At 35.8% G+C, this 17,401-nt stretch overlaps 2 protein-coding genes across 2 annotated transcripts; both read left to right on the forward strand.

The window, feature by feature from the left end:
• The first annotated feature begins 1,521 nt into the window (after window positions 1-1,521).
• Window positions 1,522-4,432, forward strand: LOC113730157 (chloride conductance regulatory protein ICln-like). Its single transcript, XM_027254661.2, has 7 exons — window positions 1,522-1,861; window positions 1,954-2,077; window positions 2,684-2,798; window positions 2,903-2,962; window positions 3,070-3,129; window positions 3,231-3,310; window positions 4,114-4,432. Exons 1-7 carry the CDS (start codon window positions 1,695-1,697, stop codon window positions 4,183-4,185), a joined length of 678 nt encoding a protein of 225 aa, XP_027110462.1. The 5' UTR covers window positions 1,522-1,694; the 3' UTR covers window positions 4,186-4,432.
• A 4,965-nt stretch (window positions 4,433-9,397) lies between these two features.
• On the forward strand, window positions 9,398-11,603 carry LOC113730158 (small ribosomal subunit protein uS10z/uS10x-like). Its single transcript, XM_027254662.2, has 4 exons — window positions 9,398-9,533; window positions 9,691-9,833; window positions 10,018-10,131; window positions 11,186-11,603. Exons 2-4 carry the CDS (start codon window positions 9,722-9,724, stop codon window positions 11,326-11,328), a joined length of 369 nt encoding a protein of 122 aa, XP_027110463.1. The 5' UTR covers window positions 9,398-9,533; window positions 9,691-9,721; the 3' UTR covers window positions 11,329-11,603.
• Window positions 11,604-17,401: the final 5,798 nt, after the last annotated feature.

Here is a 17,401-nt window from a genome sequence, read left to right on the forward strand (position 1 = left end):
CCATCCCTGTAACCTCTTATGAGAACCTTTTCCAAGATTTCACCATATGTTCTTCTGTTTACCCTAGAGTGTAACAAGTAACAACAGGATTCCAAGATATTTTCCCAGATTATTTGTTAAGCTCACTCCTGTTCTATCCCTGATCTGGTCTGCCAAGTCCCACTTCACATTCTTTGAGCAAAAAAGTCGTGATTTCCCAATGCTGACCTTTTGTCCTGACAAGTCACAAAATCTTTCCAATACCCCTTGTAAGACTCTAGCTTGTTGCAAGCTTGCTTCAGTAAAAAGTATGAGACCATCCGCAAAAAAAAAGACGAGAGACTGCCGGACCTCTTCTGGAAGTCCTACCAGGTTTCCAAATAACCTTCGTGACGTCTCTACTGAGTAGATGCCCCAACCTTTTCCATGCAAAGCACAAAGAGATATGGTGATAGGGGGTCCCCTTAACGGAGACCTCTAGATGGTATGAAAGGTGCAATGCGTTCTCCATTCCATAAAACTTCCATGCTTGATGCCTGTACACAGTTCATGATCTGAGAAATGAGGCTCTTAGGAAAATTCACCATCTCCAAAGTAGATGGTCATAGGCTTTCTCTAAATCAATTTTAACTGCCATGTAGCCTGTTCTCCCTTGTTTCCTTCTTATACTATGTATAATATCTTGCGCAATAATTGCATTATCGCTAATTTGCCTCCGAGAATAAAAAGCTACATTGATCTGGGGCCACTAGCTCTGCCATTATTGGACGAATTCTCTCAACCAAGATCTTCATTATTATTTTGTAAGAAACATTGCAAAGTGAAATCGGTCTAAATTGAGTGATGTTTGTTGGGTTTGCCACCTTTGGAATTAAAGAAATCAGAGTGCCATTCACCTCTATCAGCATTGTCTTATTTTGAAAGGTTTCATGACAAAGTCCACCATACTTGCCCCTACCAGATGCCAAAATTTCTGGTAAAATACTGCACATATCCCATCAGGTCCCGGGTTTTGCTGATTTTAGGTCCCTTACCAAATTAAATTAGTCAAAATTAGTCCCAATCTAGATTTCTAACCATTTTTTAGTTTAAATCCACCACGTAATCCACACATAATCTTTTCTTGGGTGCAAAATGATCAAATCTCACTTTTTTAAGGAAAAAATAAATGTAGGTTGGGTAATTTGTTTCACTGCAAATTTTTCTTAAGAGCAACAATGAATGTTCATTGAGTGATTTGTTTAATTACAAATAAAATCTTTTTTGCACCTACAAAAATGACTCGTGTCTGTCACATGGTGTATGTAGTTTAAAAAGTATTCAAAAACTTAAATTAAAATTAAATTTAATCAACTTGATTTTACAAAGGACATAAAAATTAATAGTGAAAAGATAAACAAATACATTGGACGAAATATGAGATATGTTTCGCATGCAAAACATAAGGCTTTGTTTGAATTGCATTTTTCTAAATTTTTTGTAGAAAAATTAATGTAATGATTTGATATATGTAAGGTAAAAGGGTAATTGAAAAATGTGTTGACAAAAAACGTAGCTATTTTTCTTGAAAAATTGGTTCCCAAACAAAGCCTAAATTTCAAGGTTTGCTGGAACCCCCACCCCGCATAAGTGATTTTGCCGGTACTTTTTGCTAAACCCTGAGAATACAACGCTGAAGCATCCTGTACAAGAATTACCACAAACGGAGCATAAAGATGGCGACGGGGTTAAGACTTGTAACGGAGAGAGTCGGCGACGGCGCCGGACAACCAGTCCTCGACACCGACAACGGGGAGGAACTCGTGCACGTCCAATCTGGCGTCTCGATCGTCATCGGAAACCGCCCGCCTGAATCCCCTGGAACTCTCTACATCTCCACCAAGTAACTAATCATTCCGTCCTTTCCCTAATTCTCTTCTTCACATATATCTTCAGCTTATGGAAATGCGAATGAAATGTTTAAAAATTGTATAGGCAAGTGGTGTGGTTAAGTGATACTGACAGAGGTAGGGGTTATGCGGTGGGTTTCTTAGCGGTGTCGCTTCACGCCGTTTCTCGAGACCCAGAAGCTTATCCATCTCCTTGTATTTACACTCAGGTAGAGACATCCTTTTGTTGAAGCTATTGCTAACTACTCCATTATCTTTTTTTATTTTTGTTGATACTGTTAGGGTTTAAGGTTTGAGCTTGTTAGGGCTTATAACTATTTATTCCTGATTCAATTAAAGAACCAGACTAGGAGTTCGTGAATGGTGCTGTAAAACTCCTTTGTTGATACGGCTGCTTGTTAGATTATTAATTCACGTTCATGTAAAAACCCTGTAAAATAGAAGTTTGTTTTTGGAAGCGAGATTTGGCGATGTGCTTAGTGAGATTGAGTCTGGGGCAGTACTGATGGTATTTTTGGAGGTTCCGGTTACTTGGCTAACCATTGCTGAGCATTCAATCGAGTGCTGATCCATTTGATGTTTGAGTTAATCGTGAAATTTAGTATGGGAGTAATTATCTAAACTCTAGAGGTTTGTCCATCATAGGCATCTAAGTCATATGTCAAAGATGCTTTGGGATAAAGGATTCTGGTACTACTGAGTTTTCTGGAATATTTGCTTTACTTGTGAATGTCTATTAATTTTCTGCACTCATAATAATTCCCCTATTCGGATGATTATAGGATATGAAGTATACATTTTTACCTTGATTCCAGATTGAGAATGGTGTTGAGGAGGATGAATCAGAGGATTCTGATGCTGAGAGCAATGAGACATTAGATTTGTCAAAGGTTACTGAGATGAGACTAGTGCCATCAGATCCTGATCAATGTAGGCCATCTGTTCCTAGTTTTATGGTTTTATTTATGACTTCCGAGTTCTTTGTGCTTTTCCTGTGTATCTTATGCTTTTGATTTTCGTCATATTCTAAACAGTGGATACTCTGTTCGAGATTTTCTGTGAATGTGCTGAGCTTAATCCTGAACCAGTTGATGGTAATTATAATTATGATTGGTATATAATTTTTGTTTCTGTTGATGCCGTTTTGACTATTGCTTTTCAAATAACTATTGCATTTTTGTACTAATGATGCTTTTTATAGAGGATGAAGGAGAGCATAATTGGGTATTCAGTGCAGATCAACTAGAAACTGGGGGTGCAGGTTTGGCTCTAGTCTTTTGTGTTTTCTTGATAGCCGATTGTCCTGACTGTTGCTCTGGATTTCTTTTTCTCTACTCATTCATCGCTGCACTACTGCTGTAGATGTTGAGGAGTCTGAATATCCCTTGCATTCAATTGGTTGTTCTAATGGGGATCCTGACTTAGCGCATACAGTGCTTCAGGTATCTCTAATGATTTTCTTCCTACCTTTAACTTACATGTTAATGAATAGCCGTTACTTTTACAATTCAACATAGAAGCTGGTCAATGGTATTTCTGCTGTCAAGTCTAATGATGTGCATGTACCTTCCAAAAAATTTGGCCCATTTCTGTTTTCACTATTGAATTAAGTATAGACCAAATTTTCCTAGGCTCGAGGGGAGGTTTAGATGGGGAACTTGAGTAAATACTGCAAGGACGCAAAAAACCAAGATGCACAGGACTCACGATGGATTCCTTGCCAAATTTGAGTTAGGGGTAGTCACAAGTAAAATTTCTGATTGTTCTATGAGGTCATTTCCAACTTCTCATAGGGTGGTTGGCACAGAGGAAGTTTAGATAGGGAAGTAGTGTAAATACTGTAAAGACTCAACTGAGCAAGCTGCCTAAGATACATGATGGATTCCATGCAAATTTGAGTTAGAGGTATCCACAGATAAAATTTGTGATTATTCCAGATGGTCATCCTTTCCATTTTTTTGGAGCCTTGTGTGACATTATGCTTTCCTTTGTGGTGCGACATTGTGTTTTGTGTTCTTTTTTTTTTGGAGGGTTTTTTTTTTGTTGTTTTGGGGGGGGGGGGGGGGGGCAAGGGAGACCTTGGGGGTTGGTGAGCTTCCAACTAGAGGAAATGAGCTTCCTTTTGGTTGTGAGGTTACTTAGTCGGCCATTTCATCCTCTCATAGATCGTTGATAATTTAAATGTCAACTCTTTCCCTTTAAAAGTTCAATTCTTACAAAACTGTTTTGTCAATTTTTTTTGCAGCTTCAAATAAATGATCAGCGGTTTGAGGATGCAGAAGAGATGGAGAGTGATGATAACAAAGGCCATAACTGAGCTCTCATTCGCTTCTTTGTTTTATGTTGAAATCTGTTATTTACATCTGCTACCTTATCTCTGTTCAAAGATGCGTGGATAGTGTTGTATACTGCTTAAGTAGGGACAATTAGGCCTTCGGGATTTTCAAGATGACTGACTTTGAGATCTTAATCTCATGCATTTGTTTGTGGTTTTACCTATGGCTTCCAAACTTTAAGATGTATCTCTAGTTGAACTGTAATTTCACCCTGAACTTCTGTTTGCATTTTTTCCGACTAAGTGGTGAATTCTTCATCATGTTATTCGACTAGATTCCCAGAAAAGTACAACCAGGTATAAATTGTGGACTATCCCGTATTTTTTTCTATGTGGAATCTGCTGAATCATAATCTGGTTTTCCATTTTCTTCTATGTATAGAGGCTAAACCTTATGGGATTATGAAATCTGAAACAAGAATTGCATCCGAATGGTTGTCATTGAGTGACTTGACTTGAGATTTTAAAATGGTTTTCTGAAAACAACGGAAACTCTGAATCCAGTCTAATAATTGAAAGCTATTGTAAAACTGAGTTGAGAATTTGGAATTTTTCTACCTAGTGCTTTAGGGTGTGTTTGATAAAATTGAAATTTGAAAACTGAAATTTAAAATTTAAAATCTAAAATTTGAATCAATTTAATTATTGAATTGTTAAATATTAAATCTAATGCATTTTGGTTTATTTATATTTGGTGATAAGTGAATAGCTTATCACTTATTTAAATCTAGAAAATTTAGTGCTATTTAATTAATTCAGATGTTTAATTTTTTATTATCAAACTCGTTTGAACATATTAAAATTTGAATTCATTAAATTTAAGTACTGAATTGGATTATAAAATAGAGTTTTAGCTTAATTCTATAAGATAAAGACCCCGTTTGGCAAATGAGTTTTTGAATGTTTATTTAAAATTTTATTATAATTTACTGTAGAAATTGTAGAAAATTTTTTTGGTGTAAATGTTTGAATATTTTGAAATATATAATTTAAAAACTTTAAGAAATTTTTTGATATTACTATAGTTAAAGTTATTAAAAAAACTTATAGCAGACAAACTTTGCCAAAAATTTACTTGCTAAACAAGGCTAAAATAAAGATTTTGTTAAATTAATGGACGAAAAGAAGAAGGTTCAACGCATTTCCTTACTAGTTACTAACCCAGTTAGTTACTCCTTTTTTTTATTTTGTCCTTTTTGGTGCTCTCGTGGGGACTAATTTCTCAAAATATACGTTAAAAAAAAACAATCCGTCAAATGTAGCTCTGACAGGGTCTCAAACTATACTTATCGTGCTGATTGTGTACGGCAGCGGCTCCAATTTTTTCTTTTTAATCTGCCTGTCCACTACCGTGCCCAATCAGCACGGCGGGGAGACAGGCGGTCAAAAAAAAAACAAAGGAGCCAGGCCTGTGGTAGTTGCAAACTTGCAATACATTGCGTTGTTGTGCAGTTAGTTGCTGTAACTACTGGTGCATCTAGTGGGGTTACATGAGGAGAGCAAGAAAGACTTTGCATTATTCTTCTACTGGTACACATTTATATGTCTTCACTTAATTAGCTTGCAATTTTTTCAGGGATATCTACAATAGTATTGGGTCTGTTTGGATTCAGTATTTTTTGAAAAATAATTTTTTCATTTACAATGCTACAGTAATACACAAACAAAAATAACTCCAAAAATATTATATCCAAACAATATATAAAAAATAACTCCAAATATACAAAAAATATATTTATATATATATTTATATATAAATATTATATATAAAAATATATATTTTGTTTAAAATATATTTATAAATATATTTACATATATATTTATGTAAATATAAATATATATATAAATATATTTATTTCAAAAAAAAAATTAATAAAATCATACAAGTTTATTTATAAATATCATAAAAGTTTATATTTATTTATATATATTTATATAAATATATGTATTTCAATTTTGTTTTATAATATGTATATTTCAATTATGTATATTATATATATTATATTAATATTAATATGTAATATTCAAATTATGTATATTATATATATTATATCAGTTGAAATAAATATATATATTTATATATAAATATAAATATTTTGTTTGCTTAAAGGACAGGGTTCCAGACTTCCATTTCCTCCCTCTATCCATGTCCGCCAGAATCTTGTTGATTTTATAGACCGAATTAACCTCTCAAAAAAAGTGCATGTGATGTGATTAAGTGCAATTCTTGTACAGACCCTTCCCTAGTCTCATGGATTAGCAATAGGGTTAATTCCACTTTGTCCCCGCAAACTTTGGCCAATAATCCATTTCAGTCCCTCAACTTCAAAATGGGACACTTAAATTTCTAAACTTATAAATACCTCCCAATTAAGGAAAATTGTTAACAGAATCCTGAATGCCATTGGTGGTCGAAGAACGTGGCAAACACCAGCTTTTGACCGAGGGCAACAATGAAAACCTCATCCGGCCTTCTCTAATATTCACAAACCCCTTTTTCTTCTTCTTCATAATCAACAATGTCTCCGTCCAATATGGCTTCTAACCTCAATTCTCTCCTCGGCCCACCAGAGATTTACGATCACTCTCACCACACTTCTCCCCCCCCCCCCCTTTCTCCTCCTCCGCCAAATCGGACCCTTTCATGGACCTTATGGTCACCAACTTTAACACCCTCACCACCCTCCCCGACAGTCCCCCTATGGCCTTCACCGAAAACAACTCGGTAACCTTTCTTTCCAACGGCAACACTTGTTTGGATTTTTTCTTTCACGTGGTTCCCAATACCCCGCTAGAGTCCCTTACCCAACGCCTTCAACTCGCCTGGGATTTCGATCCCCTGATTAAGCTGATTTGCAATCTTCGCGGCGTCCGCGGCACTGGAATGATTGCTGGCTTTAAATGATGGTGACGGTGGCGAAGTTGCTGACTAAGAATCAAGCTGACGACGGCGTCAAATATCTGTTGAGTTATTCAATTACTTGGGGTCAATACGTTTCTGCGATTAGCTCAATGTTTGGGGTGGATACTGGGAAAACTCTCCAAGCCAATGGATTGTCTGAACAAAATTTTAATATTTATCCCTTTACGACTCTCTTAGTTCCTCTTCAGAACTCGCCATCCAGTTCCCAAATTGTGAAGCCCCCTCCGCCATCGTCACAGCAGTCACCGCCAAGGGCAAACAAAAAAAGAAGTGTCTGGATTGGAAGCAGAGATTACAAATTGGCTTGGATGTGGCCACGGGGCTTAATTATCTTCATAGCTACACTTCCCCTCCCCACATGCACAAAAAACTAAAAAGCAGCAATGTTCTTGTTGATGCTGATTTCTGGTCGAAGATCAATAATTTTGGGCTAGCAAAATCAGCAGATGGGCAAGGAGGCCAGTTTGCCTTGACTAGGCACTGGCAAAGAAGTCGTTGTCTTGTATGAAGCTGTGAATGTGAACTTGGCAAAGATTCTGAGCCCTGTGCTTGACGAGAAAGACGAGATCGAGAACTTGAGCCAGATCATAGATTCTTCTCTCGGAGGAAATTATCCTTCCGAACTTGCAATTTTGCTCATCAGATTGATTGCTAGTTGCTTAAAGAAAGATCCATCTGCCCGCCCAACCATGCATGAGATTGTCTAGACTCTGTCCACATCCGTCACTGCCACAACATCTTGGCATTCAAAACAAAGTGCCTAAAGCATATGCCTTCGGATAGATGAGTTGTTTTGGAGTTTTGTAGCTTTATCTTTTTGTCTATTTTTGAAGGATAATGGAGGATTGAACCCAGAGGCCGTCATGGAGACTGCAATTTCTGGTGAGGAGTATAAGAAGCTAGTGGTGCTGGATTGAGATGGGCTGCTATGGAAAATATATTAGTGTTAAATAGCAGTAGTTACTTTTTCGACACATGTACAAATTTTCAATAACAACATTCCCCAATCTTCATTAACGGAACGTGTTTGCCACACTCTTTGACCACCAACGGCAGTTAGGATTCTGTCAACAATTTTTCTTAATTGGGAGGTATTTATAAGTTTGGGGACTTAAATGTCTCATTTTAAATTTGAGGGACTGAAGTGGGTTATCAGTTAAAATTTGGGAGGACAAAGTGGAATTAACCCTTAGCAATATGTTGCTGGGAAGTTGACCTCAGAATATCCAATTCTTCAATCAATTTTAAACAAATATTTTTGGTGGCTTTGAAACGGTCCAAGAGCCTGAGAAAGCCAGTAGACTTAGTAATAGTGCAGCTGCAGGCTTGCAACTCATGCCATCATGATTGAAACAATTGGTGGAGCGGCTGCACGATGTCAGCCGCTACCATGCTGACTGTGCACGGCAACAGCTACAAAACTTCTGCCACGACTCCCAAGATGTTAGTCGCAGCCATGCACACTTAGCACGGTAGCGGCTGACATCTTCTGAGCCTCACTAAAATTTTTGCAGCGGCTGATTGACTTTTACCTGTTAGATTGGGAATAAAAAATTTATTTTGCTGCCATGCTGAGTAGTTTGAGAAACACCCCATGTCAGAGTTTCATTTGGCGGATGTTTTTTTTTATACTTATATTCTGAGAAATTAGCCTCTCGTGGGAAGCTTAATGAAGTATACAAGACAATAAATTATCCCATTTATAAGTTTTTTTTTGTATTGCTTTCATTTTTTTTTTGTCAAACTTGAATTGCTTTCATTTCATTCGCCAAATATTTTGGAAATGAAAGGAAAAAATAGATTATGTTCTGTTACATTTTATCCATAACTTAATAAAATATAATTATAAACATATTTTAATACTTTACCCTCTTTTTGGTTATTTTTATATTCATCTTGTTATTCTTATGAAAAATTTATGAAATAATAAATTTTAATAGGAATTTTAATCTTTTTTTAAGAGAAAGAAATCACAAGAACTACTAAAATATTGAAAAAGAATTTTAAAATGTTAACAATTATCGTTATCAAATTTAATATTCAAAATTTTTAATTTTATATATTCAAAAACATATTAATTAAGTACAAGTGGCTAAATTGTTTCTCTCCATATAAATACGTAATATTTCCTAAGTTACGAGGATAGTAAAGTCATTTGATCATTCATGATGTAAGTATTGGGTTCCAAATGATTTATAAGGGAGGTAAGTGATATTTTTAAAATTTCAGTGAAGGATATGAAATTGTTAGAAACCTCAAGGGAGGTTTCTGAAATCATCCTTATATAAAACCAACCCCCTCTGAAAACGCGGACCCCCTTAAAACCCTAGAGTTTTGCTTCCCACAAAGGAAGGAAACAGAGCCCAGCGTCGCTGCAACACCATTCTCTCGGCCTCCTCTTCATCGGGTACTCCCTTTCTCTCTCCTTCTCTTTAGATATTAGAGGATGCTTTGTTTGGCGGTATATGTGTTAATTTTTTGCCGACTTATCGAGTATAGTTCTAGGGAAGTGCTCGGTTTATTCATTTCAACAATTTTGATTTGCTTTTTGGGGCTTGAAAAAGGTCAGCAGCAGCAAACAGGGTTATTGAAAAAATGGCATACCAAGCAGTGAAGTCGGCAAAGGTTGGTATGGAGGAGCCTCAGGAGCAGGTTCATAAGATTAGGATCACACTTTCCTCCAAAAACGTCAAGAACCTCGAGAAAGGTTAATTTTTTTCTTCTTCTTTTAATTAAAACCCTCTAGCCTATTTTAACAAACCCTGGGGTTCATCAGAACATCTGGTTTTATCTTATATGTAGCCTGTTCTAATTGTGCCGATTTATCTACATTCCTGTATCTCAATTTCTTATGTTCTTTTTGGGTATTGTTGGGATATATATTTGCGTAGTTTGTTCTGATCTGGTTCGTGGGGCCAAGGATAAGCGACTCAGGGTGAAGGGACCTGTAAGAATGCCCACCAAGGTTCTTCACATCACTACTAGGAAGTCTCCTTGCGGTGAAGGTAACTTCTTGATTTCTGCTTATTTATTTGTGCCATTTGAATGAATATGTGATGTGTAACGCTTCGAATCCAGGGAAAAAAATAGGAAAAATGCTGTTTTATGGCATTTGAGTATTGTAGACCAAATATTTGTTGACGTTGATGTTAGGATTAATAACCTTATAGTATTTGAAGTTTAATTGTAATTGTTGTTGCTGATTTTTATTTTCTTCTTACATTTGTCGAACTGTGGATGATTGGTAAATGTGTTTTTGTTTAAATGTCATTAGTATATTGTCAATTTGAAGGACATGGTATTGAATATGGGAATGAAATATTGGCTGTTAAGCTTTGGATTCTGAAGAAAATTTTGGACTTTTTTCCGTCTTGAAAAGCGACCAGAGGAGTTGTGATTTTTAGCTGCAATATAATTGTGCTTGGAAACAGAGACAGGGAGCCTTGAACTTTTTGATTTGTTCTGTTATGTTTTAGGAACAAATAACAAGAACTTTTCTCTGATGTTATCAGTCTTTGGTTTTAGTTGGTCAGAATCATGTTACATTATATTAGAACCCATTTGGCCATTTCTGTTGCTTCCAGTCATTTTTTGCCAAGGGATTTTTCCTTGGATTTTAATTTTGTATCATTGTTGTACTGATTCAAGGAGATTGGGGAATTAGTTTATATTATTTTTATGTCCTTGACATAGAAGATTATAATGCATGGATTTTTCCGTTTCTTATTTGTTCCCTTTTTTTTTTTGGAGGGGACAGGGAAGGGTTGGGACAACGTTCTAAATTGCTCAAGTGTTTTTTTATTGTTGCTAATGTGAGCAGTCTATGCCTTTGTGAAATTTAACAAGATCCCTTGTGCCCATGATGTGTTTTTGAGGATCGTTCTAAATTGCTCAAGTGTTTTTTTATTGTTACTAATGTTGAGCAGTCCGTGCCTTTGTTAAATTTAACAAGATCCCTTGTGCCTATGATGTGCTTTTGAGGATATGAATCGCTGACCCATCTTTTTTGAATATATGTTTATTGAATACTCGTTTTCTTGATATTTCTTTTTCCTGCAGGAACTAACACCTGGGATACATTTGAGCTCCGAGTTCACAAGCGGGTGATTGACCTTTTCAGCTCTCCGGATGTGGTGAAGCAAATCACCTCGATCACTATTGAGCCTGGTGTAGAAGTTGAAGTTACAATTGCTGATTCTTAACTTTCTTTGTCAGAGCGTCATAGTTAGGTAGCAGGTGGTGGCTGGGAATGTTACATGTCCAACCCCACCTCCTTATGCTTCAATATTCATGGCACATAGCGAGTGCTTTTTTGGTTTACAGTTTTGAAGTGTAGACTACTGGTGGGATGAGAGGAATATTCAGTTCTTTATGAATTTTAATTTTGAGCTTCATGTAAAATTTTCTTTTATACTCTCAATGTGTGGAACTTTGGGTTGCAAATGTTACATGTATTAGTATGATTTTTCTTTCTTCTGATCGTTGTCTACAGCAATTAGTATGGTTTCAATAGCTTCACTAATTGGTGAAACTAGCTTCCACTTTTTGTCACGCCTTAAGCCATGTTGTCGAACCGAGGTTAGGTGGTCTGCTTGCATGGTTTGTCACTAGGTTTTGCTCTCCACTTATGCGTTAAGGGGCTTCGGGGATCGAAAGCCCCATCAATCATATGCGTCTGATTGATTGGTGTAGTGTAATGTAAAATGTTAAAATCCTTGATGAGAGGAAATGAGAAAAAAAAAATAGAGAGAAAAGGAGAAAAACAAAATAAGAAAGGCAGGAGTAAAAGACCTGCACAAGTGGCAAGCCAACTATTTTGTTCTGGGTATATTCCGCAGGTAAGCCAAACTAAATCCCGGGAATAATGGATACTGTCTCAGGCTAGCTGTGCATCCCGTTGGCGCTTCTTGACAGTATGCTGCAAAATTAGAAATTAGAATGAAAACGTACTTTATTTGGCCTCCCGGGCGGGCCGGGGGACGGGGACGGGGGAGTGGCCGTCGCGGTGTTTTTTCTCGTCCTGTCTCCTACAATAACAAAAAGGGAAATTTCCTACCAAGCACACTCCATGACTAAAAACTGTAACAGTCACAATCTTTCCCACCGACTGAGATATGTGTTGCTCTCTCGCACTAGCACATTTGTGTACGAGAAAATCTATAGAAAGTAAAAATAATTATAGGCGGGATCTATATAAATGCAAATTATGAGTTTCGCTGTCTCAAAATTTAGAAGTTTGCATGCCCTCGAAAAGTTGTTTTTGTTAAAGAACTGTAAATGAATTTGCACATGCTCCCAGAGAACCATACACGAGCCTTGGCTCTATTCTCACAACACAATTTTTCTTATATTTGTGGTGATATTTTCTAATCTTTTTTTTAAAAAAAATAATTCTATACATGTTTCCCAGAAATATTTTTATCTCACACGCATGATATTTTACGTTTTAAAAAAATTCTGAAAAAAATAAAGGCACACAAACTGGAGCAATATGCTTTGAAAAACATTTTTTATTTTTTTTGCAGGCCCAAGGCCCAATTACAATATTTGCTTGGGAATTAAACCCTTTTCATATCAAAACTAGGGGATCAGCCCGCGTATAGCGCGGGAGTGATAACCTGCGTGCGTGGTGAAATGAGTAAACTTACAAAAGAATAAAATTATGAGAAAAGGGCACCATACTTTTATAAACAGTGCAAAGTGCTATTATATGATGGTGGTATTTTATAGATATCAACTTATTTTTCTAAACTAAACCTTTGGAATGAGATATACTTACCATTATTTTTCATGCCGGTTTGAAAAGCAGATTATAGTGGTTTTTTTCGCCTTTTTTTGCTAAGCTTGACGTTATTTCTCATGAATTTTTTTCTTTAAACGTTTAATAGATAATGATGCATATATCTTTCTTCCTCTCTCATTCCAAAGTTGTTTTTTAGCATTTAGTTTATCGTTACATCTGTTCATTCTAAATTTTGATGTAATTAAGGTAACTTTTAAATCTGCTATCATAACTAAAACAACTACCTAATGCCCAACACAGTTCAAGCTTTTTGTGCAAGTGATATTTAAAGCAAAGTATATATAGATTCAAACCTACACCACGATGAGAATTAATATATCAAAATGAGAATCAACAACTCACACATACCAATTGTGAGTGAAGATTTAAATCGTACCTTCAAGTAAAAGCTCTAGTATACACATAACTTTTCCTCACAATTCGACCACCTACACCTATGAAAATCAGATTTTCCAAGCACAGTTAGAAGAAAATTCAGATTTTCTTCAATGTTCACAGGCATTATCTATTTCATAATGAAATTCTCAAATTCATACAATAGCTAAAGAGAGAAATTGCAGTAGAAAATTCACGGTATCCAATGAACCAGTTGAATACAAAGAAGTTTTTTTTTTTAAAAAAAAAAAAGACACAGAGAATAAAAAATCCTATGCAAACACCTCTAAAAAGATACGGAATACAAACACCTCCATTATTGCCGGGAAGCTCAAAGGCATTGCAATTATTATAGTAACTGAATAGAAATGATTCTTCACCTAGTCCGCACTAAAAGTCTCTTTAAGATAAATCAATTAATGACAAACTTAATGGATAGGGAAACGCTGCCAAGGGTAATATAGGGAAACACTGATGGAGGAAGCATCACACCATTGTACTCGTAGCTAAATCATTTCCATCGTAGTTTCCTGGCCCCAAATTACCCCTAGACACAGCACACAAATTCCCCAACAGTTTGCCACAATCCCACTTGGAAGGGTACTACAGCCAACAACTGCGGAAGCAAGCATAATAATATTGGACTTTGCGTTTCATCATTTGCATTGTACTTTTCTGCATCCAAATATACCCCTCTACATGACAGATGAAAATTTTCCAACCGTCAGCTGCAAAGTGCTTTTTATATATGTATAGGATTCAGAAAAACTTCTCAAAAAACTCCCGACTTTGCTAGCTTTTGTTGTATTTTTGTTCTAGGATCAACAAATGGAGAATTTCCAGTTTTTCAGAACCTCATCCCTTATTATTAGTTGTCAGGTTGTTTGTCAGGTTGTGATCGTAGTTTTGATTCTCACGCCTTCGTCCTGTTTCTCTTGGTAACTCAGGATAACATTTTAACACAACGAAACAAAAACACGCTTCTTAGGATGCCCGCAACCCCGTTGCGCACCGAAGCTCGAATTTTTCAAAGGTTTCAAAATTGAAACAGATTGGTCAAAGACTCTCAGAAATGAGACTAAGAAAGAAGGCCCATCAGAAATCGACACCTTAGTTCCATTATTAGTCGAAAAAATCAACATCGTTCTGAAAATATCTTTGAGTTTCATTTTTGTTGTTACCTTTGCTTAATCCCGCGGGTGGATAGGATTTTTGCCCGAAAGCAGGACGCAACGCAATGGAGTGTTGTGTTGCGTGTTGTTAATCCCGATGCATAATTTGGAATTCGTTCGGCTGTTGGTTTAAGGACCAATCAAAGGGGGCTGGCTCCCTTTAATCATTTAAGTTTCAACCCTTTGGGGATGGGAGAGAGACGCGGAGGGAAGAAGCGTCAGTCATTTCGCAAAAACTTTGTGTCAACTCATTATCTCGGTGTTTGTTCTACTTTCAATTTTCCCACAGTTCGTTCGTCGGAAAACAGACGAATGCCCATATGCATGGTCAAAACTGGAACAGTAGGGTACGCTCCAACAGTGGTCCTGAGAAAGAGAATAAATTATTGCTGCTACTGGTAAATTAAATTGGGTTGGGGTAAGTACTAGAAAAATAATTACAAAGAATTGTTTGGATAGATATTTAGTTGTACAAAATTTATTTACTTACATCACATATATATATATTACTACATGTTTTAACATGTATTTTTATTTGATATATATCACATCATATCATAAAAAGTATTATAATAATTATTCTAAATAATATTCATTTCATCCCAATTATCTGGTTATGTTTGGAGAATCCAACTTTTTAAAAATACTGATTTGATTGTGATGTTTGTAATTTTTTTTAAATTTTATTCTCACAAATTTAAAATTTAAATTTGAACGATAATATATATATGATTAGAAAGAAGGGTTATATTAGAAAAAAAGATTAAAAGATATTTTAAATTTTTAAATATAATAAATATTTTGAGATATCTCAAAATATAAAATATGAGACTTTTTAATGGGACCGAGTGAGGAGTGAGTATTCCACATCAACCTTTCCCGGGTAATTGGGGTCTCCTTAAGTCTTAGCAGCAGGTTTCCTGCATAGGTTGGTATCCCACATCAAGGTTTGGGGGGAAGGGTTTGGGGTAATTTATAAGTCTCCTCAGGAACCATAAGAGTTGTCGACTTTTGTGATTTGATGTGAATTAGGGGCCGTAAATTATCAAAAGTCTGTTCTAGGCTTTGGAAAAAAAAGAGGAGTGAGTATTCCAAGTGAATTCACGTCACATCACCTTATTTATCGTATGTTAATGGGAATGAGGCCGTCCCCTTTTTATGCTCTCTGGATCGGAAAGGACAAAAGACGGTAAATGAAATGAAAAGAAAAGAATGACTAGGGTTCGGAGGATGAGCCCATTGAAACGTGATGTGACATAGGCTTTATTTATTTATTTATTTTTTTTTTACTATGTGACGTAGCTTCAATTGCTTGGTTCTGAGCAAAACTTTTTCATTTTGGCCAAAAGCTTGTTTAACTTTCCCATATGCTGCCCAGTGTTTGGATATCAAAATTATCTCAAATAATATTTCGTTTGCATCACAAATATAATTTTTAACCTATCTTTTTATATGCTCAACTACTTTTTATTTCACATACATCACATTACAAAAAATGCTACAGTAATTATTCCAAATAATATTTCAAATAATACACTATCCAAACAAACGATTTAAGATGATGAATCCACTTAAAATACAAGTTGTTCGAGTCCTGCCATGGATTAATAGGAGCTTTGATTTTATTAATTAGCCAAACATTATTGATTTTTGCGGTTAGTAATTACAATTCCTCAACTGGGAAGATCAAAGTTGCACTTATTAAAGCCACCCGATGTGCGTTTGTACCGCACCCTACGGTCCCTTCCATTAGTGGAGAGATTCCATCAGTTTTTGGAATCTATTACTCGTTTGAGAGGCTGCGATGATTTTGATAAAAACAATAATATTTTTGAGTGTTAAAAACATTTTTAGATGTCTGATAAACATCATTATGTAAAATTAGAAGAGAATTTTTGGTGTTAAAATTAAGAATAGACCCTCAAATAAATACCTAAATCAAGGCCTCAAAGGTTCAAAAGTCCAATATATAATAATATCAACGTATCATAAGACATATTATTGAAATTGAAATCCGCAGTCCACACCTGAGGGTTCTCCACAAATCTTGCAAACCAAACAACATGCCACGTGAAGTCCTTCAAAAGAATTCTAGCTTTTTCTAAGCATCGAGAGGGCACATACGACGTTTACTTACAAGAGACACGCAATAAATTAAATCATCAATTTCCGGCCCTTCCATATTAACAAGAAATTAATTATCATTAATCCACAGCAACTAAGTACGATACCAAAGGAAGCAGTATGTGCACTTGAATAACATCCTCTCCTTCACGATCTATTCTAGAACAAAAACCAAACAAAAAAAAAAAACAGATTTTATGTGAAAAGATAAGAAGGTATTTACAATCTTCAGAAATTTCCATGGCTATCATGCAGAACATTTGAGTGTGTTTGAACAAGAGATTATCTGGAATAATTACTGTTGTACATTTTATGACGTGATATATGTGAAATAAAAAAATAATTAAAAAATTATGTTTGCAATAAAATCAAATAATTTAAAACCAAATAATGACTATTCAAAGACGTTCTAGTTATTGTCATTTTTTTCTAAAAATATTTATGTTATTCATGAATATATTTTTGTTTTATATACATCAAATCTACATCTCTAGGTGCATGTCATCATTCATTCTTCCCTCTGATTCAATTATTCATTTCACATTTTTTTAACATAAGTGAAAGCAAAATGATACTATAAAATAAGGCTGAATTTTGATCAATCGAGAGATGGCCCAAACTTCTGTCCCGAAATAAGGCCCACCTAAGTCGCAACCAGCTGCCATTTTATTCATGAGTGGGGTCAGTCATCAGTGGAAGGAAAGAACAGGTCAACCTCCGGCCGCGCGTGAATGAAAGACGCCGGTGGGGATGTGATGTGTCCTTGTTGAATCGGAGGATGTGTCCCGCTTTGGCGAATGA

The sequence above is a fragment of the Coffea arabica genome, chromosome 2e, assembly GCF_036785885.1.
Source record: "Coffea arabica cultivar ET-39 chromosome 2e, Coffea Arabica ET-39 HiFi, whole genome shotgun sequence".
NCBI classification, from domain to species: Eukaryota; Viridiplantae; Streptophyta; class Magnoliopsida; order Gentianales; family Rubiaceae; genus Coffea; species Coffea arabica.

Coding starts and splice junctions, on each gene's coding strand:
- LOC113730157 (XM_027254661.2), top strand. CDS start 1,695: ATGGCGACGGGGTTAAGACTTGTAACGGAGAGAGTCGGCGACGGCGCC. Junction 2,799..2,902: donor GCCATCAGATCCTGATCAAT/GTAGGCCATCTG, acceptor TATTCTAAACAG/TGGATACTCTGTTCGAGATT. Junction 3,130..3,230: donor ACTAGAAACTGGGGGTGCAG/GTTTGGCTCTAG, acceptor CTACTGCTGTAG/ATGTTGAGGAGTCTGAATAT.
- LOC113730158 (XM_027254662.2), top strand. CDS start 9,722: ATGGCATACCAAGCAGTGAAGTCGGCAAAGGTTGGTATGGAGGAGCCT. Junction 9,834..10,017: donor CGTCAAGAACCTCGAGAAAG/GTTAATTTTTTT, acceptor ATATTTGCGTAG/TTTGTTCTGATCTGGTTCGT. Junction 10,132..11,185: donor GAAGTCTCCTTGCGGTGAAG/GTAACTTCTTGA, acceptor TTTTTCCTGCAG/GAACTAACACCTGGGATACA.